Below are 25,743 nucleotides of genomic sequence, written 5' to 3'. Positions count from 1 at the left end.
TTATGCTCTTATAAATAAAGTAGGGATAGGAGAAGAGAAAACCCTACAGACCATCTCTAACCTGTCATGGCCCTGTTACCTCTGCTCCATTCTTTGAAAATTATTGCTGTTTACCAATCATATAATGAAAATGATGATATGACTTGCCTATAAGTTGATTTAAATGAGGAAGGCAAAGTTATCAGCCTCATTCTTTCCTCCAGGGTCACTGAAATTCAGTCAAAAAAAAAAAAAATCAAGATGATTTGCAATGACCAGGGATACAAATTCTAGCTTGGGAAGAAGTGAGAGATCATGAGAAAACCCCTCAAACTCTCAAACACAAGTAGCACTTTGCAAATTTTAAATATAAATTCTAATTTTATTCAGTGTGGTTTTTTATTCCCACACCAGAAAAGACAACACTTCCACTTACCATATAGACAAATTATTCTTAAACTAGATTTAATAATCCTATAAGAAATTTTAGCAAACATTAAAAGTTATTTCCTAGAACTAATGAAAAGTAGGCATGACACACCAAAAAGTTATGAATGTTTCATATTAAGTAGAAAACAAAGAAAAACTCCTGTAATTATTTTAGCAAATAAATGGCAAATCTGTATCCATTATCAGTTAAAACATGTTCTTGATTATAAATCTTAAAATAAGTAATAATTATTTATTAATATGACAAACAGATCATATTTAAAACCAAGAATTAACATTATATTGCCTAGAGAAATTCCACATTAAAAATAAGAGCAAGATTTATTGAAATTAATACCTGCTGAAATCAGTAAAGAAATGTTGACCACCATTATCATAAGTGAAAAAGAAATGTTATAAATGTAGAAAGAAATAAAATTTCACCTCATATAGACAACATTAATATAAACTTAGAGAATGATTTAAAATGACAAATTCAATATGCACTCAGCATTCTGTGTCATTATAATGATCAAGTTTGGCTCTAGAAGAGATAAAAAATTGCACCTCTTTCCCTTCTTTGCAGAATAGTGGAGGCTATGATAATGGAGCCTTGCACATGTTGTCTAACTCATTTGATATGCTGGGCCAACATTGTTGAACTGCCTTCTGTTTTATTCTTTGTTAGAAAGAATAGTAAGGGATGGAATATGTTTGGAAATGAAGGTAAATATAATGTAATATATAATTAAAAATCAACTCTATTCCTATAGACTAACAACACTTAGATATAAAATATAATTAAAAATTGAGTATTTGAAAATATTTAAGACTTAGCTACTAAATCCAGGAATAATTTATTTATGTAAATAAAAACATTAAATTCCAGTGGGAGTACTAAAAGAAAGGATTATTATGTGGAAGACTTATTTTATTATGCCTGGAAAGACTAAATTAATGGAGATTTAATGGAATATCAATTTAAGTCACTGTTGGATATTTTAAAGAATATGAAAAATTGATGCTGAAAAGTATCTAGAAAGAGTAAGAATACTAAGCAATTTTAAAAAGGAAATAATTATATTCTTGCTTTACTAGACTTCTTAATCTTAAGAATTGCTTAAAATTTTCCAGGGATTTCCTATTGCCTCTAAGATTAAACAAACAAACAAATTCATCAGCTTTAAATTCAAGACCTTCTAGAGTCTGTCCCCAACATTTCCAGTCTTATTTCATAGTTTTTCTCTACACTGTTGTCTGATGAGATCTCGATTCAAACAGATGATTTATTGATACTTTTCAACTTTGTTCCTAGAATCTGACAAGTTGGCCATTTTATTGGCATCTAGGTGACATAGGGCTGGATTTGGAGTCTAAAAGGCCTGAGTTCAAATATACCTCAGATATTTACTTTCTCTGTGTGTGATCCTGGACATGTCATTTAATCTGTCTACCTCAATTTCCTTAACTGTAAAATAGAGATAATAGTACCCATCTTATATGATTGCTGCAAGGGACCTAGGAGATAATACATAAAGCATTTAGCACAGTATCTGGGACATAGCAGTTATTTATTAAATAAATAAATGCATGTTCCTCCACCCCCTCCTCCCATGCCTTCATATCATTGATAAAAAGGGTGGTATTCAAATAAAGACCTCTTTCTAGGTGGATATCAACCACAGAGAAGACTTGTTTCCGTACTTTATAATATATGCAACAAATTGTGTATGGACCAAAGGAAAACATTTTTTAAAAAAATTCTCTCTAAAAGAGAAAAACAAATATTTAACATTTATATGACATCTTAAAGTTTGCAAAGTGCTTTATGAATATTATCTCATATGATTCTCACAACAACCCTAGGAATTAAGTGTTGTTATTATTCCCACTTGATATATGGGGAAATTGAGGCAGCAGTTAAGTGATTTGCCTAGGGTCACACACATCTTGGGACACATATGAACTTAAGTCTTCCTGCTTCCAGGCCCAATGCTGTGTCAACAGTATCACCTAGCTGTCCATTTTATTCCAGCTTAAGGAGGAGAGATAAATTCATGATCCCTGAAAATATAAAGAATGGCAGGTAAGATATATTTGAATGGATACTTCAGTATTTTGAAAAATTTGTGATCGTGCCCACCTCTCAATCAATGTATATTGCAACCTCATTATAGCTTAGTAATTTCAGGATTTACTCTAATCAAAAAAAAAAAAATCATCATTTAATAATTTCTCTCTTTTTCTTTAAGTTTGGCTATGTTGGTGACAGGATGATGGATTCTTCAATTTGCCAAGTCCATTTTATTAGCATTTCTAGCTTGCCAGAATTTTCTCCCCATAAGCAGGAAGATAAAGTCACCTCCATGCCAGGATGATGTATTAGAGCTGTACTTGAGTATTTTCTGGAGCTTTTTTTTTTTTTTTTTTTTTTTGGTAAGTCAATTGGGATTAAGTGATTTGCCTAGGGTCACACAGCTACTAAGTATTAACATGTTTGAGACTGGATTTGAATTCAGGGCCAGTGCTCTATGCACTGTGCCATCTAGCTGCTTCTGATTTGAGTATTTTCATGTATACAAAGGAAAACATGGGAAGGCGGGGAATGGGAAATATTATGTGATTTAAAAATACTAATAATCTGTTGGTTTTATTAAACTTTTTATCACAAAATTTGTTTCAAGGCTAGACTTGGAGATGGAGTGGGAGGAATATATTGATAAATAAGCATCTGATTCTTTTCCTCTACACAACTCCATGGTCCCCATCTTTCAATGGGGAAATCAAGAATCAACATTAAATTTTATGTACAAATTGGAGCCATTACATAAGAAAGGCAGAAGGCATTCCAATGAACAAAGAAAGGGGTAACAGGAGCATTTATACCTTGGTTTGCTGTGTCAGCGTGGTATTCTGACTCCTCTGGAGGACTCTGTAAAAAGTAAATTTGCTCAGGTAGCATGCTGGCAATCTTCTCTTTTCCTATTACCTGTGTGCTTAGAAGTGGACTAACGCTCCGTTTTACCTTCTCTCTCCTTTCATGTGCCATTATCTTTTTGGTCCGTGCCTTGATGTTTTCCCAGCACTTCTTCAATTGTTTGAAATCCCGCAGTGAGACACTTGGTTGAGAATTGTACTCGTGGGCGAGGGCTTGCCAGGTTCGCTTCTTAAGGGCAATTGTCCTTGCATCACTTTTCTTACATTCAAGCACATATTTATACTTTTCCACTAATGCAAGCAAAATACTCTTTTCCAATTCAGAAAAGTATTTGGCAGGTTTTATAATTTCGTTATTTTGCATTTTCTATGCTTTTCCTCTGGGAGTAAGAATCCTGTAAAAGGAAGTTTTACACAATAATTATATGTTCAATTAAATTGTCAACAAATTACTTTAGCCTAATTACTAGTAAAGATCTAAATTAATTATTTTAAATTATTTTTATTTATTTCATTAAATATTTATCAACCTAAATGCAAAAAAGCTTTTTTAACCCATCTTTTTTTTTTTTCTTTATTAAAGCTTTTTATTTTTCAAAATATAAGCATGGATAATTCTTCAACATTAACATTTGCAAAATCTTGTGTTCCAATTTCCTCCTTTTCCCCCATCCTCTCTCCTAGATGGCATGTAGTCCAATATATGTTTAATAATTTTTTTTAAAAATGTTTTTAAAAATTCTCTTCTCCCTTTCTTGAAAAGATAAGCAATTTGATATTGATTATACATATGGAGTTATACAAAAACATATTTCTACATAAACCATATTGCAAAAAAAAATACAACAAAATAAAATAATAAAAACAGAGGGTTTTTTTTTTTTTTAAGTATGCTTCAATCTGCATTCAGAGTTTATCAGTTCTCTCTCTGGAGGTGGGGAGCATTTTTCATCATCAGTCCTTTAGAATTGTTTTAGATCACTGTCCTGAGCAGAGTAGCTAAGTTTTTCACAATTGATCATCCTTACAATATTATAAGGCTCTAAAGGTAAATGTTTTCTTCTCTACTAAAAAGTTTCTATTAAATAAGAAAACATATGATATGTCTAAATTTATGTGTTCAAAATGTATCTCCTTAATTAATGATAATAACCCATCATATCAGGTTTTAAAAGGCTTATGAAGAATTTTACACATAACTCATTTTGTATACATTTCTTTTCACACACAATAATCCTATCAATTAGGGACTAAGTGATTTGATAATAAATGTCAAGAGGAAAGATTTGAACCCGTTTAAATGATTCCAAGTTTAGCAATCTACCTACTATACTAAATAACAATAAACTGCAATAATGTATTTACTAAACTACTATTGAGAATGGTAAGTAGGAAGATCATACAGAGATGTATGGAAAGGTCTATGTGGAATAATGCAAAGTTAGCAAAGTAGAATAAAGAACTTTATATACATACTGACTGCAACCATTAAAAATACCATTAACTAAAAAAACATTATAAAATTAGTTAAGAATTGCTTTTGAAGCTTTTTATGGTGACTAAGAACTGGAAATCAAATAAATGACATTATTTGGGGAATGGCTAAACAAGTTATGGAATATTATTGTGAAATGACAAACAGGACTATTTCAGAGAAACCTAGAAAGATATATGAACTGATGAAAAATGAAATGAACAGAACTAAGAGATTATTTGATTATTTGATGAGGAATTGTGAATGATTTAGCTATTTTCAGCAATACAATGAATATCTGCATTAGTCTTTGATAAAAATTATTTCTCACAGCAAAAAAATCAAGCAAGATTCTTTATAATTTTACTAGACTGCCACCATTTTTAAAACACAGATAGTCTTATATAATGAAAGACCACTGAATTGGGAATCAGAACACCCAGATTCAATTCTAGCTCTTACACCAGCACTCTAATCAAAAAGTTTGTGCGTACTGAAGATACTGATGAGATGGGAGTTCCAAAGTTGCTCTAATGTGGAAGGATGATGAGTTTTCTGATGGGTTATCTTGAGGACATGATGGAGTCAAGGAAAATAAGTAAATCTGAAGGGTCATGAAAGCCTTCTTGAATGGAGACTTTGGAAAGACTTTTTTTCCCTCTTGTTTTCCAGATGTTTAATTCTCTGATCAAGGACCAGAGTACAATGAATATACTAATAAGATGAGAACTCTCAGACACTTGTTGGCTGTGTGACCCTGGGCAAGTCAAGTAAACCTGTTTGCCCCAGTTTCCTCATCAGCAAAATGATCTGGAGAAGGAAGTGGCAAACCATTTTGTTATCTTTGCCAAAATTCCAATAGACTTGTGATGGAAGGAGCCATCTGCATCCAGAAAGAGAACTCTGGAGACTGAATGTGGATCAGAGCATAATTTTCACCTTTTTGTTGTCATTATTGTTTGCTTTTTTGTTTGTTTGTTTCTCATGTTTTTTCCTTTTGGTCTGTTTTTTCTTGTGCGGCATGATAAATATGGGAATATATTGCACATGTTTATATCAGATTGCTTGCTTTCTAGGGGAGAAAGGAAAAAAACTTAAAACACAAGGTTCTGCAAAAGTGAATGTTGCAAACTATCTTTGAAGTTTTGGAAAAATAAAATATTATTGAAAAAAGTATCTTTGCCAAGAAACCCTAAAATGGGGTCATAAAGAGTCAAACACAGCTGAAATGACTGAACACAACCACAACCAATGCTGATGTATATCTATATATTTATATTTATATCTTTTATATCTATACTTATAACTATACATATACATATGTGATATATAGCTTTGTGTGTGTATGTGTGTTTATACACACATACACACACACACAGGTATATCTAACAGGTATAAAACATAATACACTATTTGTGACATCTAAATAACATAAAACATGAACCTATAACAAATATTCAACATATTCAACAATAATTCAAAAATATTCAACAGGTGCTAAAAGACTTGCTAATAAGTATCAAGAGCAAATTTTGAACCCAGGTCTTAGTGATTCCAAGTCCATCAAACTATTTACTACACTAAACACCATCATCTTATATTATTCTTTGATAAGACTTACTTCTCATGCACTACAGTAAAAAAAAAAACACAACCAAGATTTTCTAAAATCTTACAAAATAGACAACAAAACAAAAGACGAGATAAATAATGTGAGGATAATCAATGACACTACTCATGTGTAATAAGTGGAAAAATGCAAGTGTAATGTCATTTATTACCTATGGGTAATATGCTACATGTAACTCATGGAGCATACATATAAATAATATATTTGATAAGATGTTTGGCCTGGGAACTCTCTTAAACTGCTAGCTTTGGAAGGAGGAGTTCTTTGCGTTGCATTCAAGTACTTCAGCACTCTAGCATTACAATCAGAGAGCAACATAATGTAATACTGATTTTTTCCTTTCTTTGAACTTTCCCTACCATTAGAGTCTATAGTTCTCAACCATTTTTTAGGTTGTTTTGACTTTTTTTCCTCTATTCTATTCACAGTGTCCAAAGCAAATTTTTATGGTTTTTTTTCCAAACCTTCCACAGCACTACTCTTTTTCCCTGACCTCTCAGCTAAAGATCTCAGTTCCTTCTACACACACACACACACACACACACACACACACACACACACTTCACAGAGTTTCCTCTTCTCCTCTCCTCCTCATCTCCCATAATTCAACCATCTTTTCTCTCCCACTATCTCTATCTTACCCCCTAATTAGCTCTTCTCCTTGCCAAGGCAAACTGTTCATTATGCTTCCTTGATTCTATCACCTCCCATCTCTTCCAATAGATTTCCCTCTCCAGAATCCCCATTTGGTCTAATCTTGGCTCTCTATCTATTGGCTACTTTCCTTTTTCCTACAAATACTTCTATGCCTTCTCCATCCTTAAGAAACCCTAACTTCATCAAAACCATACTCAATGGCTATCATCCCAGGTCTCTCCTCGCCTTCTTGGCTAAACTCTTTGAGAAAGCTGTCTCCATTCTGTGCCTCTATTTCATCTTCTAAACCATCTGTAGTCTGATTTTGTCATTCAACTGAATACCAAAGAGACAGGGGATCTCTTAATTGCCAAGTTTAATGGTGTCTCCTCAGTTCTCATTCTCAAACTATCTGCAGTATTTTGACACTATTGATCAGCTGCTACTCCTGGATACCTTCTTTTTCTGTGTTTTTAAAATGTATATTTTTTTTTTTTAAATCTCTTAGCTAGCTGACAAAGCCTATGAGTCTGTTCTCACAATAATGTTTTCAAATGCATTAGACTAAAATACCCAGTATCACAAAGGAAACCAATGATTGAAAAGATTAAAACAACAGCAATCACCAATAAGTTCATAGACCTAGATTAAATACTCTTGCTGGGCAATAATGTAGCAAGTGATACAAAAAGGTATAATTTGGTCATATCCTTTGACCCAGTAATCTCACTACCAGGTATATATTCTGGGAAAATTAACCAAAAAAAAAAAAAAGAAAGAACTTATTTGTTCAAAGGTTTTTATGGTAATGCTATTTTATAAGACCAAAACCTGGAAATATCCCAGATGTCCAACAGTGACTGAACAGACAGCCACTACAATAATGCAATAATTCTAAACTACTATTGAGAATGACAATAGGAAAATCATACAAATGTATGGAAAGGTCTATGTGGGATAATGTAAAGCTAACAGAGTAGAACAAAAAAATCTATGTACACACTGACAGCAACCATATAAAAATACCATTAGCTAAGAAGACATTATAGTCAGTAAAGAATTACTATTGTATGTCTTTTTATAGTGGCTAAGAACTGGTAATCAAATGGATGCCTATCATTTGGAGAAATAGCTAAACAAGCTGTGGCTTATGGTTGTAATGGAATATTATTGTGCTATAAGAATTGACAAGAATGATTTCAGAGCAGCCTGGAAAGACTTGCATGAACTAATGCAAAGTGAAATGAACAGAACCAGGAGAAGTTTGTACCCAGTACAACCCAAATAATATTGCTATTTGATGAAGAGTTGTAAATGACTTAGGTATTCTCAGCAATACAGTGATCTAAGACAATTCCCAAAACTAATGATGAAGCATATTATCTGCCTCCAGAGAATGAACTAATATTATTTGAATACAGACTGAATCATGAAATTTTTCTCTTTCTTTCATTTTTTTCCTTTTATTTGAGTCTTCTGGTACAAAATGACTAATATAGAAATGTTTTACATAATTCCACATATATGACCTATAGCTGATTGCTTCTAAAGAAGGGGGAAGTAAAGACAGAATTTGAAACTCAAAACTTTAAATAAAAGTATTTATAAATAAAAAAGAGCTTCTATCAATATTTTAAAGTACGTTTATTTTTTCATTTTAAAAGTAACTAAGTACAAAAAGTCACTTACAATGTTAGAAACAGAGAAGAGGTAAAACTTTAAAACAAATGTAAGGACATATTATAATCAAATTAGGGAGATTTTTTTAAGTAACATAAAATAATGAGAGACATTAAAATTGGAGAGACAGAAAGAAGGAGGGCAGGCAGGAATGGAAGGAGGAAGGGAGGAAAGGAGGAAGGAAGAGACAAGTTAGCAGGCTATTACAAAGCCTCTTCATGTCAGGTACTGTGCTAAGCCTTGGGATACACTTAAAAGCATAAAGAATTCTAGCAATTAACCTCTGAAGAGCTTACTTCCTAGTGGGAGAAGATAACAAAGGAGCTGCAATGTATGTGTGAAAAGGGGTAGGGGTGGGGGTGGGGAACAGGAATAGGTGCAAAGACATGAGAATGAAACACAACTGATCTGGTCCATTCATCAAAATGGAAATTCCTAGAGAAAATCACAAATGAGAGGGAGAAGGTGGCCAAAGGGTAGAAAGAAAAGACAAATGAAACATTGAGAGCATAAAACGTAAAGATCAAGTAAAACAATTCTGAAACAACTAGAACACTTAAAACATCATTGCAAGTGAGAAGAAATCTCACTTTGTAAGCCCAATGATCTATAATCGAACTTGAAAATCAGATCAGGACTTTGTTTTAGGACTTCAACACTGGAACACACTCAACACTATCAACTAGTAGGTAAGGGCAGTTTCACTCTAAAATCAGCAATATTTGTTTTGCACCAAGTATATACTTAATAACGGTTTATTTACAGTAATGTTTAGTATTATCTTATATTGACTCAGTGACATGGATCTTCCAGAAAAGAAAAACTAAATGAATGAGGAATATTTATTTTCTAGATTTCAACATGGATCAGAAGAGACTCCATAGTTTGTTTATCAGTATGGGTCAATATATGAGACAGGCAATACAAATGACAAGGAGCAGAAATGAAAAAAAGGAGTTGAAGAGACCAGATTGCTTTTGGAAAACTGGCTTCTCCTAAGAGTTCATATTATCAATATAAACACTTTACTAATGGTATATATCAGTGAAACCTGGAACATCATTGTCTCAGAAAAATTAAAGATATTCATCACACAGAGAACAATGGAAAAGCATATGGTAGAGGCTGGCAGGCTGCATAATATAAACAGTGAGGAAGTCTGATGAAGTACAAGAATGAACATGCCCAGAGAGCTGTGTGACAGAAAGAAATGACCTAGTAAGTGGGAGACCACCAGAGTAAACCCTTGTAATGTCGGAAGAAATTAAGGGAAAACTCCAGCAAAATAGGTGGAACCCCTGTGGTATATTTTTTGGAAAAACACGGGAGAGACAAACAGAGTAGGCAAGGGAAATTGGGTTGTTATCTATATATGGTAAGAATCTCATGAATCAATGAGGTCATGGATCTATTTTATCATTTACATCTAGATTTTTTGTTCAAAGAGATCTTTAAGATAGTCTCTTTTAAAATCCAATCATTTTATAGATAAAGAAATTGAGGCACAAATAGATCAATCCTTGATAAAGGTTATACAGCTAACTAGAATAATGAGCAATAATAAGACGCACACAAGAACAGAAATTTTGTCTCTTTTTTGAGTTCAATGGCACAAATGGCACTGATTTACATAGAATGGTTAAAATTGTTAACTCTGAGCCACAAATGAGGCTGTGACTCAATATGCGCCTCAGGCAAAATTGTGAATGCCAGCCATATGAAATAACCTATGTGCAGCCTGGAAAGTCAGGTAAGAATAACAAGTAATAAGCCAGGTTGATTAGAATAGACTGGAAATGTAGGTGGGGGTTTTGTGGAGGGCTTTGAATGACAAGCTGAAGATTACGTGGTTTATCCTGGAGGCAATAGAAAGTCACTGAAGATTTTTTTTTTTTTTTGAGAATGATATAGGTATATCTGTGTTTTATAAGGATTAATTTGACCATTATGGAGGCTGGAATGGAAATGAGAGACACCAAAACAATAGAGGCCAATTAGGAGGTTGCTACAATGGTCCCGTTGAGGTACTCCAAAAATATTGGGGTACAAAGGTATGACAAGAGTCATCTTCTATGAATTCAGACCCAGACAAGCAAGGGAATTTACTTGGGCATTTACTTGAGATGATGCACTTGGTAGCATTTTCCTTAAGAAAGAGTAATCCAGGTTAGTAAACCAAAGGTTATATTGAGAAGGGAAAGTAAGAAAAAATAGAATTGCCCAAAGCAGGGAAATTGAGCATCCCAGATACATTTCTATAAATTCATAGGAAAAATCCCTGTGAGTAAATATATTTCAGATAGGATCTATGAAAAAACTATTTTTTTGATCTAGAGAGAAAAAGTTTGGAAATAGTAAGGTAAAAGGTCCTTTTGTACAGTCAGGATATTGGAGCTGGGGCAATTTCATTAGTCCAAATGGTGAGGAGGGTTTGAAATAAGGTGGTGGGTATGTGAGTGAAGAAAAGGGAATGAACAAATGCATAAGAGAATCTGAAAGTATAGTCAATAAGATATGATGACTGATTGAATATGAATGATCAGGAAGAGGCAAGAATCAAGGATATCTCAAAGCATGTTAATCTGGGGTGATCTGAAGAATCGTGGTCATTCCAAAGAAAAAGGCAAGTCTGGATGAAGGATGGGTTTGTATGGAAAAAGAACAAGAGTTCTTATTCTTTGTGTGATGGATTACTTCTTAGAATAATATTTTAAATGCATTTATTTTAATGCATTATGATTGTTTTATTAAAATAAAATACACAAGTTTACAAAAGAAACCAATTATATTGAAATACAGTTATAAAAAAACATTTTTTTAAAAAGCTTATCAACTGCTAGTTAAGAACCCCAGAAATAGAATGAACTCCATTTTGGGATACATTGAGTTTGAGATGTCTACAAGACATTCAGGTAAAGATGTTCAAGTGGCAACAGGTCATGCAAGTTAATGGAGTTCAGCACAGTTCAACTTCTTGCCATGTTCTCCTGCTTTTTTACTTCACCTCTAGTTTTAAGTTACAGAATGAAAAGGCTTTTAAAGGGTTTTTTGTGGTCTTTTTTAAAAATTAACGTATTAAAGGGATGGGAGAGATAGTGATGTCAATAAAGGGACAATCTTGAAGAAGGCAATGAATGCTTTGAATTCAAGTCGAGTTTGACAAACCTAGTTTTAAAAAGTTATAAAATTTAAAAAAATGCTTCAAGAAGCTTTGTTTATGGTCTTTTAGAAGACAGTTTTAATTTGTTAAAGGAATAAGAGGAAAGTCAGAGGGCAGAAAAAGGGACAACCTTGGAGTCAGAAATAATTGAATTCTGATTTCAAGAAAAGAAAGTTTATTTTTAATGAGGCTTTGCAATAAATCCATAATAGCTTCTGATTTATTATAGCATTACCATTTGCAAATCACTTAATCTCTTATAGTTCCTGAGAAAAATCTCTAAAATGAGAGAATGTTTTTTCAAATAAACATGATATTATTGGTTGGGACAAAAAAAAAAAAAAAAAAAAGCACCCATAGCCTTAATTAGAATGAGTCAGTTTATTAATGCCCATTCAGTAACAAAACCAATAATACCTCCTATTTATATAGTGGTTTCCAACATAATTACTAGGTGAGAACAGGTTTGGATGGAAAGAATTGTCTAGAGGGCATAAAGGCAGTGGGTTTCTAGAAAACTGAAAAATCTAGTGACTTTATTTTACAAATTAAAGTATAGGAAACATAAACTATCAAGTTTGCCTCATTGAGACAACTGAGCAGCAGTCTTTTTTATAGTTGCTATTGAAGGAATTAAAGTAAATGCAAGTAGGAATTAAGTAAACCACACTGACTCCATCTTGTGACTCAATTCTAGAGATAGATCAGTTCTTTTTCAATTCCAGTTATGAATCTATTTCTTTCTGATGAGAAAATTTTATTCAATTATGAGTAGCCCTGCATGGCTAAGAGACTACACCACCTTTCCCTATCACTTAGTGATCTTTAACTAACTTAACTAAGATCTAGGTTATGTTGACTAGAAACCCAGTTAGACTTGCAAGGATTTTTCTCACAGTTATACTTCTTTTTTTTTGTTTTAGGTTTTGCATGCACATTCGTTTTTTTACATATTTCCATATGAGTCATATTGGGAGAGAAAAATCAGAACAAAAGGGAAAAACTACTAAGGGAAAAAAAACAGAAGAGAAAAAAAGGTGAAAATAGTATCCACATTCAGTCTCCATAATTCTCACTTTGCAGATAACATTCTCCACTCAAAGTTTATTGGAATTGCTTTGGATCACTGTATTGCTGAGGACCAAATCTATCATAGTTGGTGATCACATAGTCTTATTGTTGCTGTGTACAATGTTTTCCTGTTTCTGCTTGCTTCACTCAGCAAGCAGTTCATGTAAATCTTTCCAGGCATTTCTAAAATCAGCGTATTTATCATATTTTATAAAACAATAATATTCCATTATGTTCATATACCATAACTCATTCAGCCATTCCCCACTGAAGGACATCACTTATTTTTCAATTCGTTGCCACCACAAAAAGAAATGCTACAAACATATTTGCACATGTGGGTCCTTTTCCCTGTTTTATAATTACTTTGGGATACAGATCCAGGAGTGGCCCTGCTGGATCAAAAGATATACACAATTTTATAGCTTTTTGGTCATAGTTCCAAATTGGTCTCAAAAATGGCTGGATCAGTTCACAACTTCATCAACAATACATTAGTGACTCAGTTTTTCCACATCCTCTCCGACATTTATTATTATCTTTTCCTGTCATCTTAACTAATCTGAGAGGTGTGACATAGTACCTCAGAGCTGTTTTAATTTGCATTTCTCTAATTAATGCCTTTTCCCCAGCTTTCTGCTTCCCTTCTAATCTTGCTGCATTGGTTTTGTAAACTTTTAAAATTTAATATAATCAAAATTATCCATTTTGTAGATAATGTTCTCTATTTTTTGTTTTGTCATAAATTCTTCCATTCTCCAAAAATCTGATAGGTTAACTACCCTTTGTAGTGCTCTCTTCTCTAAAATATAATCGTTTTCTGAGAGCAGATTTCTTGGGGGCTTCTGGAAGCAGCCTTAGTTTCAGTTCAGAGTAATAGTCACTCCAAATACTGCCAGCTGTTAAAAGGTAAGTCCTTAATAGTCTCTTCCAAAATAGCCCAGTTAGCTTTCTTTGAGGCCTTTCTCCCTCCTTGTATATTACTATTACTAGTCCTTTGCCTCTTCCAGCTTCAGCTTCTCTTCTTCAAAATTCCCAGTTCTGCCCGACTGAATCCTGCTTTCTCAGTCTCCTCAACTGACTCCTGACTGAGGCTCGTCCTTTTATATGCCCTTTTAGAGGTGTGAGCTCAAAGGTTGATGCCTCCTCCGAGAGTGGGATTGTGGGAGCTGTGACTTGTGAATCTCCTCCACTGAATCCTGACTTGTGAATCTCGAATGCTAATGTGTGAACTAATGTGTGAATTCTTAAAGGTGTGAACTCTGAACTAGAGAACTGCTGAGCAGGATGCTAAGATTAAACAACTGACTTAAGGCTTTGTAAGAATCCTAACAATCCTTTGCTTTTCTAATTTGCTTATCTTTACACCTAAATCATGTACCCATTTTGACCTTAATTTTGTTATAGGGTGGTGAGGTAGATTTATGCCAAGTTTCTGACAGACTATTTTTCAGTGTTCCCAGAAATTTTTGTCAAACAATGAGTTTTTATTCCAGAAGCTGGAGTCTTTGGGTTTATCAAACAGTAGATTATTTTAGTCATTTATTATTGTGTCTTCACAATTATATATCTCAAGTATTCCAAATTATGAACCAAAATGAACCTTCTACTCGTCAATCAATTCTTATTTCTACATTCCTTTGATTATTTGCAGACATTTGGGTGGAGTGGAACACCTTCGTGTCTGCTTTCAGAGAATTGCACTCATTAGCTCTCTCCCTTCCAACTTGGAAAGTCTCTAATCTTTCTTCCAGTAAGAAATCAAATTTAATTTTGCATCCTGGCTCACTGTTTTAATTAACTGGTCTTATTTAATAGTTTTTAATGAAAAAAAATTTGTCTTCCTCTGTATTTGAGTTCCAGCGCCAAAGCTGAGGAGGTTTGGTCTTGATTTGTTATGCAATTAACATATACCACTTAATAAATTGATATGCTTAGAAGCTCAAACTTTTGTTTTCTGTCATGTCATCTTATGTCCAACACACCATGGTAATCCTACGTTCTAAATTTTATGAGACAGTTCTGATTTCAAGAAAAGGAAGTTTATTTTTAATAAGACTTTGTAAAAAGAATAATCTTTGTCAGATCATATGTCCTAGTTTGAGTTTGAAAAATATTGTTACTATTAATAGTAGTACATGGAGTATGACTAGAGATTTTGACTAGAGGTATTATAGCCAATTATCATTATCTCATTTCACTCCCACAACAGCCATTTAAGGTAGATAATACAAGTGTGTATCTATCTATCTATCTATCTATCTACTTGAACCAGTACTCTACCAAAAATCAGTGAGTCAAAGAAGAGTCAAGAGCTTTACACTTTATTCAAGGAGTGGATTTTACCTTACACTTCTTGGTATCTGGCCCTAATCCATGACCAACAATGTTGTGTGATGTGTACAAAAATATTGCAATGGAGCTTTGGACTCAGAGATCATTTAGACTTGATTTATTAAATTAACACTCATGGAAAATATTTTGGGGCCCTTTCAATGGTTTACTGAGATAACAAAGAAAAGCCATTTGAAATCAGGTCTATCCTTAAAATCCAGGATATAGAGCTTGTCATTTCCTTCTCCAGCTTATTTTACAGTTAATGAAACTGAGGCAGATAAGATTAACTAACTAGCCTAGTAAGCCCAGCTAGTATGAATCTGAGGCTAGATTTGAAATCAGGAAGAAGTTTTCCTAACTCCAGGATGAAGTGAGAGAACACTTTGGAAAAACTTCATCAACTTAAAAACTCAAATGAAGATTCCTCTTAGGTTAGGATCAGGCTGCTACCTCAAATTAAGGTTAGCAGTTTTCAGCATAGTCCATGAGGCAGTTTCATGGAATCAAGATAAGATATAGCCTGCAAAACAAATCTCCTTTGGAGATTCCCAGAATAAGTATTATATAATGGAAAAGTTATCCTTGGAGTCAGGAAAACCTGGGGTCAAATCTTAACTCTGACACCCATTGATTACATTACTTTCTCATTAAACCTGTGTTCTAGACAATAACAATCCTAGACGATCTTTAGATCGTAGAGGAATTATAAGTTGACTGCATTACATATGGAATATCCTTATCTGGGAGCCCTTGTACTCATAAAATAATAGTCCCAGTTCTTTTCTATCCCTATCCACTCTGGAAAGAGTTGTTCACTTATAGCTCAAATCACTAAATTCTATTTACTAAAGTTAAAGGTTACTGGTTCGGGTGGGGGTGAATTGATGGTTATTTTTCCCTTCTGCATTTCTTTTAATTTTTTTCTAATTTGTTCTTCTGCTCACTAACAATCCATTCCCCACTAAGCTCATCAGCACTCTTATTCATTTAGGAATTTTACTCAACCCTTCCTTTCATTCTGTATAACCAATAAGTGGGATTTTGATTTATTTGTTTTGAGATTTGGTGTTTTATGGACTACATCTGTGATTTCATGAAGACGGGGAGAGTTCCAGTTTTAATTTCACAAAACTGCTTTTAGATTGGAGTAATGCTCCTAAAATGTATACCTAGGGGAAGGTAGATGGCACAGTGGATAAAATACCGGCTCTGAAGTCAGGAGGATCTGAGTTCAATTCCAGCCTCAGACACACTTACTTATTATGTGACTCTGGGCAAGCCTCTTAACCCCAATTGCCTCAGGAAAAATGCTCCAACAACAACAACAAAAACAAAAAACTACAAAAAAGGATGCCTAATAACATCACTCATCTGCTGAAGATGCTGCAGTATCAAGAACCAAGGAGATAGAAACCCAACTGTGCTCTTCCCTAGTCTGAACCCTTCTGGAGTTCTTATTGGATTCTGGGTAATACATTTTAATTGGGACAATGACAAGTTGGGGTGTGTTCATAAGAAAGTAACTGCGCCAGTGAGGAGACTAGAGAGCATGACTGTCATTTTTATTGTTCAGTTGTGTCCAACTTTTTGTATCCCAATTGGGATTTTCTTGGTAAAGATACTGAAATAGTTTGCCTTTTCCTTCTCCAGTTCATTTTACAGATGAGGAAACTGAGGCAAAGAGAGTTAAGTAACTAACCCAGCTACCAAGAACCTGAGACAAGATTTGAACTCAGTTAGATAAATGTTCCTAACTCCAGGTCCAGTGCTGTATGCACTGTAGTGCCATGCAGCTGTCCATACAAGGACTAATTAAAAGATTGAAGTTGTTTGACATAAAGAAGAGAAAATTTAGATTGTGGCTTTATGAGCAACACACACACATACACACATACACACACACACACACACACTCACTCACACACACATATACACATACACATTGTTTACATTTAAGGGGAGTTATCTTCGGAGGTAATCAGTTTCTCTGGAGAGCTTCAAGAACAGACCTCCATGAAGAAAGGAAATGATAGCCAAAGAAGAACTAGATTTTAATTATATTAAATTAAGGTTTTGTACAAATAAACCAAATACAGACAATATTAGAAGGGAAATCATAAATTGGGAAATCAAAGTTTCTGATAAAGGCCTCATTTCTAAAATATATAGAGAAGTGACTCAAATTTATAAGAATTCAAACCATTCTCCAATTGATAAATGGTCAAAGGATATGAACAGACAATTTTCAGATGAAGAAACTGAAATCATTTCTAATCATATGAAAAAGTGCTCCAAATCACTATTGATCAGAGAAATACAAATTAAGACAACTCTGAGCTACCACTACACACCTCTCAAATTGGCTAAGATGATAGGAAAAGATAGTGATGAATGTTGGAGGGAATGTGGGAAAACTGGGACACTGATGCATTGTTGGTGGAGTTGTGAACAAATCCAACCATTCTGGAGAGCAATTTGGAACTATACTCAAAAAGTTATCAAACTGTGCATACCCTTTGATCCAGCAGTGTTTCTACTGGGCTTATATCCCAAAGAGATCTTAAAGAAGGGAAAGGGACCCACATGTGCAAAAATGTTTGGGCAGCCCTTTTTGTAGTGGCAAGAAACTGGAAACTGAATGAATGCCCATCAATTGGAGAATGGCTGAATAAATTGTGGTATATGAATGTTATGGAATATTATTGTTCTGTGAGAAATGATCAGCAGGATGATTTCATAAAAGCCTGGAGAGACTGACATGAACTGATGCTAAACGAAGTGAGAGAATTAGGAGATCATTGTATATGGCAACAGCAAGATTATATGATGATCAGTTCCGATGGACATGGCCCTTTTCAACAATGAGACAATTCAGACCAGTTCCAATGGCCCTGTGATGAAGAGAGCCATCTGCACCCAGAGAGAGGATTGTGGGAACTGAGTGGGGATCACAACATAGCATTTTCACGTTTTTGTTGTTGTTTGCTTGCATTTTGTTTTCTTTCTCATTTTTTTTTTCCTTTTTGACCTGATTTTTCTGGTGCAGCATAATTATGGAAGTATGTAATTGGATTACCTGCTGTCTAGGGGAGGGGGGGAGGAGAAAGGGGGAAAAATTTGAAACACAAAGTTTTGCAAGGGTGAATGTTGAGAATTTTCCATGCATATGTTTTGAAAATAAAAATCTTTAATAAAAAAAGAAGAGACCTCCATTTAACTCTGCAAGATCAGCTGCATGATAGGAAATAGATAAACTTAAGGTAGCAAATCCACTCTGCTCCAATAATTTTATGTTCTGTCTAGTTATTACAAAACTACAAACTTCTATTCATCTGCTATTATAAGACCTCAAACATAATAGGCACTCCTGTCTCACTTTCCTGGCAAATAGAATTACACTTATGTCAAATGAGACTATATATATAAAGCGTTTTTATGAGACTTAAAGTACTGTATGAGTGTAAGCTATTGTTATTATCATCCTGACATCAAATAAAATAGCTAAACTATTCATAGTACATACTCACAAAGACATTTACCAATGCCTCACCACACTTTATGCTGCCTCACTGATTTTATAGCAGTTTAGATGCAATAAAGTAGTACTATTTAAAATTACAGGATCATTTTTTAGTGCCTTCCCTTCTACAGCTATCTTCCATCTACTTTGTATTTATCTTACAGATACCAATTTATGTATATGTAGTCTCATCCATTAGAACATAAGCTTCTTGAGGGCAAGCACTGTTTTTGCTTTTTCTTTGTGACCCTAGTGCTTAGCATAGTGACTAGCTGATAGTACACATTTAATGGCTAACATTCTGTGGCAGCTCATTCATCTCACCCAAAGTATATCTCTACTCATTAATTAAAGCATCCATTATCTTTCTTCCACTGACAATCTTATTATCATAATAGTATGAGCTGACATTTACAGCATACTTTAACTTTTGTAAAGTCTGATATATAGAGAGATAGAGACACATACATATATACATGTATAAAATAGAAATACATAAATATAAATATATAAAATATATGTATGTATAAACCTACATATAGCATATATATTTCATTTGAATCTCACACCAATTTTGTGAGGTTAAGTACAACAGATACTGTTATCTTCATTTTACAGACAAGGAAATGGAGGCTCAGAGAGGGGTAGTGTCCAGGATCCAGGGATATGCTGTTAAATGTTTAACAACTATCTCTTAACTACCCACCATCAGTCATTTTCTTCCCCTAAATTTTATTGCACCATTTTCTTTTGTATGCATCCCATAATTCCTTTACATTTACATTTTTCCGTATGTATTTACTGTTCTTTTCCTTTACCTCTCTGCATTATTCTGCCCTTTGGAGAACTGCATATAATATATGTAGTTGGTTGGTTGTTTTTTTTTTATTATCTATGTAAATTCATGTATCTGTATGAACTAAATCAAGGTATGAGTTGAGAAGCCTTCCCTTCCCCCCAAAATATTTCTTCCAGAAGTCTTCTCCAAATGCCTGAAATCACTCTATCATTTTTTATTGTTACTATTGTTCAGTCATTTCTGAGTCTTCCTGATCCCATTTGGGTTTCTTGGCAAAGAAACTGAAGAGCCATTTTCTTCTCTTGCTCATTTTACAGATGAGGAAACTGAGGCAAAGGGAGTTAAGTGACTTGCCCAAGGTCACATAGCTAATAAGTGCCTAAGATGGAATTTGAATTCAGGTCTTCCTCACTTTGGGTCCAGTGCTCTATTCACTGAACCACCTCTCCACTACACACACTCTATCATTAAAATCTTTCCTTGGGGATTAAAAAAAAGCATTAACTTTAAAAGATCCCTGATAGGGTTAATACATTAATCCATAAGAAATCAAAAATGGTTTAAATTATCAAATTAATTTATATCATCCAGTCACAGAAAGGATAAGGAAGGATTGTGAGGCAGGACATGTAAATTATGATGGGGAAAGAAACCTGGAAATATGATAACTATAAAGTAATATCTTCCAAAGTAGCCTAACACAGGCTGTGTGATATAACGAGGTGGAAGGAGGAAGAGAAGGGAAAGACACTAAAGTTATTTTCTTACTTGTGAGTGAGAGAAAGGAATGTGTGAAATGAAGCAGGGAATGAGATATCAAATCTAAGAGAATGAGGATTCTAGTTCTAGTTTTCCATAGCGGTTGCCAGTCCAGTATTTTAGGCTTAAGCATTTAAACAATGAGGACAAACTCTTTTGAGTGGAAGAAGGAATATCTGAAAGGGATACTAATGTCTCTTTGGGTCCGGTGGCTTCCTGGAACAGTTTTGCTGGCCTGACCATTTCCTAATTAAATTATTGCACATATTATGTCTCATCATGAAGTGGAAATGATATCAGTCTTCTTAGATTTTATGTGAGTGGAGGAATAGCTCTGACCAGTCTTCCTCAGCTGGACAGACTTCACACTTAGGCAGTTGATTTAATAATAGATTGGATTTCCGAGGTCCAGGGTAGCTAGAGATGCTCACTGGCAGAAGCTTGATCCCTAGGGGATCAATTTTTCAGCTCCATCAACTCCTATCTACTCAAGTGATATAGGGTTGTGAAAAGCCTTTAACGCAGGAAGTACCCACTACCATAAAATCACATGTCCTTGAAATATTTAAATATTTAGATATATGAAAGAGAGAGAGGAGGAAGAAGGAAGAGACCAAGGGAATGGAGATGTTAACTAGTTGGATCTCAGTCTCAACGCTAGGTAGAAGAAGAATTTTGCCTGTTGACCTAGCTAGTGGATTGGCCTAGCTAAGAGCTCAAGGGCCTCCAAATATAGATAAGCTTTGCTTTATTCAAGAGGTATACTAAGAAACTTGTAGAATCTCAGAAATTAAGAATGCTAAAGGCACCAAAGAAACTCACTTTCTAAAGGTACTCTAAAATTAATTTTTTTAACTTTAAAACTTTTTTTAAACTTTAAATTTTTAAAAATTTTAATCCTTCAGTAGAACAAATAATTTCTACTTCAAGTTTTATATTTTATTAAATTCATTTTTATGCATCAAGTTTTCTTAAAAGTATACCTCTAGTGAGAGATTATTACGTTGAATTTTTTTTTTTTAAGTTACCTGCAACAATCTAGATGAAGTGTTATAGGCCAATGAAAACAAAAGGCAATAGAGACTTAAGAACTTGGAACAAGGCAAAGACTATGATTCCAGAGTCTATGATGAAACATGCATTTTCTGACAGAGAGGTGATGACCTCAAGATACAGACGCACATTTTAAAAATGGTCAAAATGGGGATTCATATTGTTTGACTAAGTCGAGGGTTTTTCCTTTTTGAGAGAAAATACTTGATTGAAAAAAATATTTTGTTTAAAGTGGAATAAAAAAAAATTTTTTAAGTACTCTTCAATATTATAAGACAAAATTAAAGTCAATTTAGAACAGAAAACAACTAGTCATACCTTGAGTAATTAATTTCCTGGGAACAAAGCTCCTTTATATGAAGTTAGCCTTTTTTTTTTTTTTTTTTTTTTAAGATCTTCTTAACTCATGTGAAGTTACCATTGTTTGTTAGGCTTCACCAAACCCTAAATCAACAACCAATCCTTTCTGCTTCTACTTTCTTCCTTACTTGCAAATACTGTCTTTAGCCACATCTGACTTTATTTTAGTTAGCATTTATAATGTTGTTGCATAGTAATTTCTCTTAACACATTCTTATGTCCCATATATTATTATTATCTGATCATGAAATTTCTAATAAAGGAGTTTAACTAGAATGCATACTGGTTAATTAATATGAGAATCACAGTACAAGTAATGCTATAACATTTCATTTTTGAAAAGTATTTGAACACATTTTTCTTTGAATTTGAAATACTCCAGCTGCATTTATCAAGCAGTTTGCTCCTGGCAAGACAATGGGCTAAGGTTACAAAGCCATCCATATAATGATATGAAAAGCATTGTAGTTCTGGAATGAGTGCATTTGGGTTCCATTTCTGGTTCTTCATTTATTATCTAAGTCAAATTACAAAACCTCTTTAGATCTTAGTTTTCTCATATTGAAATGCGGGGACTGAACTTGAATACCTCCAAGATCCCTTTCATCTCTAAATCTATGATTTTATATAAGAAAAAAGAAAGAAAGAAAGAAAGAATCGCTGCCCTCAAATAGCTTACATTGTCCTGACATGAGACTGAAAGTGAAGAGTGGAATACTATAAAACCAGATAAGTAAATAGAAGGCAATTTAAGGAAGAGAAGTACTGGAAACTGGTGGGAGGTGGGGGAGGGAAGGGGAGGAGAAGGGAAGGGAAGTTCTTATAGGAGGTGGTGCTTGAGCTGAACTAGCTGTGGTCTTAAGTCTCCTTCAGAGTTTCTTAAAGTTGAGATAATTTCTTTCTGCTCAGCTGCCATCAGATTTGCAATCATTTCTTTGACTCCACATTTTTTAATAAAGATAAACTGATATACTTATCCATGTTTTCCATGTATATGCTCACCTTTATTGTCCTTTTTTCCCTCCCCTCATAAAAGTGGGGCTCATTTCTTTCCCAGAGGACATTGAGACAAAAATAAGTTGTAGCAACAGATAGAATGTCATGTTTTGGGGACAGCAATGAAAAATTCCCAAGAGACAAGATAAATTCTCAAGATGCTGGGCTAATAGTAATTGCTTCTAGATGTCAGGCTAGTAGCAATTGCTTCTAGAGGAGCAGGCCTGCTCTTTCCTGATACCCTTAAAGAAAAGTTGGAAACAAAATTGCTCCATCAACTTTTTGGGTCACTTCATCCTGGTTGTTAAATCCTAGCCTAACCACGAGATTCTTTCCAAAAGCTCCACAGCTATTGCTGCCCTCCAGGTCACAGGGATTCCTTTCAATAGGCTTGTCTAACTGGGGGCATATAAATCACTGAAAGCCGTACCATAATGAATACGGAGTACCAATGCTACTTCGAAGGGTAAGAACAGGCCTGGCCCTGCTTGCCCAGCCAGACCACATCATGAGACTGGCATCGGAGGGTCTCCAAGCCTTTTAAGCCCGAAGTGCTTGGGAACGTCTGGACGGAAAATTCATAGTTCCTGTCCTAGGTAATGATACCTGCCCTGAAGGTTTAAAACACAAACTCAAATGCTTTCAAGTTCTTCTCTCCATGGGAAGAGAAAAGGGTAAGGATAGTTTAAAAAAACAACAAGGAAAAAAACACAAACCTCTCATTTTACAGCTGCTCTCCGTGAAACAAAATGTTGCCTGGGGCATTCAGGATGGAGATGGACGGCAGGTTAGCCCCATTCTCTCTCTACATGCAATTCCTGGGCAACCCACCCCGCTGGTTATGGAGGACACCAAAGGCAGCTCAGCGCCGGAGTCCCGGCTGGGAGGGAGGCGGGGAGCTGGCCCGCCGGGGCAGTGCTGCCCGGGGAAGAAAGAGGTAAAGGGGGAATCCTACCTGATACTGCAGTACATCCGGACCGCAGCGCCGCGGAAGCTGGGGGTGGGACGGGGTGGGATGGGATGGGATGGGATGGGGTGATGCGGGGAGGGGGGAGAGGAAGAGGGAGATTCGTGCTGGCTTCCCCGCTCACCTCTTTTCCTCCCCCTTCTTATTGCAATGCCAGAGAGCGCGCAGCAGGGTTCCAGATTGACAAAGAATAAAAGCACCACCCACCGCACCGGCAGCGGCTGGCCCACGGGCGGGGAAGCAGCGTGGTCCGGAAGCCAGGCAGCCCGCATGGCCGCTTCCTCTGGCTGCGTTCATCTTCCCTAGAAGTGGTCTCCTCGCCCTTGCTCTTCCAGTTCCCCCCTTCTCCGGGAGCCACGCGGGAGCCCGGGAGGGGCGGCCGCCGATGCTCGCAGAGCGCAGCCTTTCCCCCCGGCCTAGCCTGCCCCACCTCCCCAGCCTGCGCCGGGGGCCTGGAAGGGCTCGAGCCCCCAGGGGTTCGGGTTCATGTGTGTTCCATGGGGTGAGCGGCCAGGACTGAATCCAAACCCAGCCGGCTTGGGGGCTGCAACTATCGAGGGAAAGGGTTGGAGGGAAAAACCCAGCTCCGCAGGCTTTGCAGCTTGGCTTCCTCTGTAGGAGAGGTGCCAAGAGGCCTGTTTGTTACCTCGGGGAGTGGGACCCACCTGGGGGGAAAGCAGCAGTCCTTCCCGCCCCGCAGGCCTCTATCACCTAGTTAAGCGGTTTTGGTTTTTTCACTCCCTTGGAATTTACTATTGTTAGATCAGGAGGAAAACAAACAACTTCAACTTTGAAGTTTCCTTGAAAAAAACACTTGCGTTTGTGTTTTATGATTTTGTGTTTATGATTTGTGTTTAAAGATTGCATTTAATTTAATAGGCACTCTCCACGCTCCTTAAATGTTTGTGGGCCTGATTTGAGTTGTAGGTCAGATAGGCAGGCAGTATATATCGGACACCACTACTAACTTTTAGGACAAATAATGTATCTTTGCTTTTCCCAACTAGGAAGGTATATGGGTGCCACTGATTTTTGCAAACTAATTGGAGCCTCTCGATGTCACCTCTCCCACTCTCCCACTCCTTATCCCTAAATTGTTCAGCAGTTTCAGTCGTGTTCCACTCTTTACGATCTCATTGAGATTTTCTTGACAAGGGTATTGAGATAATTTCATTCTTTCTGCTCAGCTGCCATCAGATTTGCAATCTTTGACTCCACAGTTTATAAACCGATACATGTTTTCCATGTATATGCTCACCTTTATTGTCATTTGATTTGCTTTTTCCTTCTCCAGCTCATTTTAGTGGAGGAAACTGAGGCAAAAAGGTGAAGTGATTTGCCCAGTCACATAAAGTGTCTTAGGTCCATGCTTGGTACTCTATCCACTGTGCCACCTAGAGGATACCTCTAATTTACAGAATTATTGTACAAATTTTAAAGGGTTCTAAAAATGTAATTATTCAAGGATTTCAAGGATTAACCCATCCTCATAGTTCCTGTTGCTACATTCACTGGTTGCTTGCCTGACACAGCCCTAAGGACCAAAAATAGGTCTCATTTATGGGTTTCTTCGCTGATACTGTTACTTAGTATCTGACCACATCCAAACAGGTCAGAATGAGAAGACATGGATAAATTATAGCTGGCACTAGTTCAGGAAAGTATATTTCATAGTCATCAAAGTTTTAAAGTATAATTTAGAGATCGGGAGTAGGTGATTTCACCTGTACAGGGAACTCCTGAGTGAAGAAATTGCCTTTCTCAATGCAGGTTGATAGCTTCTCTCCAACTTAAAAAATTATCTGCAAATCCCTACAAAATTAAGTCATTTGTTTAGAGTCGCAGAGGCAGCTTGTATCAGAGACAGAATTTGGAATCAGATTTCTCTGGCTTAGAAGCTCACCACGATAATATATTAATTAACCCAACATTATTTTAATTGCATTTTATCTTTGT

General features: G+C 35.5%; 1 protein-coding gene across 4 annotated transcripts in view; it reads right to left on the bottom strand.

The window, feature by feature from the left end:
• Positions 1-24,980, bottom strand: part of MSANTD3 (Myb/SANT DNA binding domain containing 3) — a 30,348-nt gene extending 5,368 nt beyond the window's left edge. Inside the window, exons 1-2 of one of the 4 annotated variants that reach the window (XM_051966853.1) lie at positions 23,995-24,980; positions 3,295-3,740 (exon numbers count right to left, since the gene is read on the bottom strand). In XM_051966853.1, the coding sequence (XP_051822813.1) occupies positions 3,295-3,709 (415 nt within the window). In that variant the 5' untranslated portion in view covers positions 3,710-3,740; positions 23,995-24,980. The other 3 variants (XM_051966847.1, XM_051966833.1, XM_051966840.1) reach the window with 3 other exon arrangements.
• Between the last annotated feature and the right edge of the window lie 763 nt (positions 24,981-25,743).

The sequence above is a fragment of the Antechinus flavipes genome, chromosome 1 (genome assembly GCF_016432865.1).
Source record: "Antechinus flavipes isolate AdamAnt ecotype Samford, QLD, Australia chromosome 1, AdamAnt_v2, whole genome shotgun sequence".
NCBI classification, from domain to species: domain Eukaryota; kingdom Metazoa; phylum Chordata; class Mammalia; order Dasyuromorphia; family Dasyuridae; genus Antechinus; species Antechinus flavipes.
The sequence above is the reverse complement of the archived record's forward strand: the minus strand, read 5'-3'. Positions and strand labels throughout refer to the sequence as shown.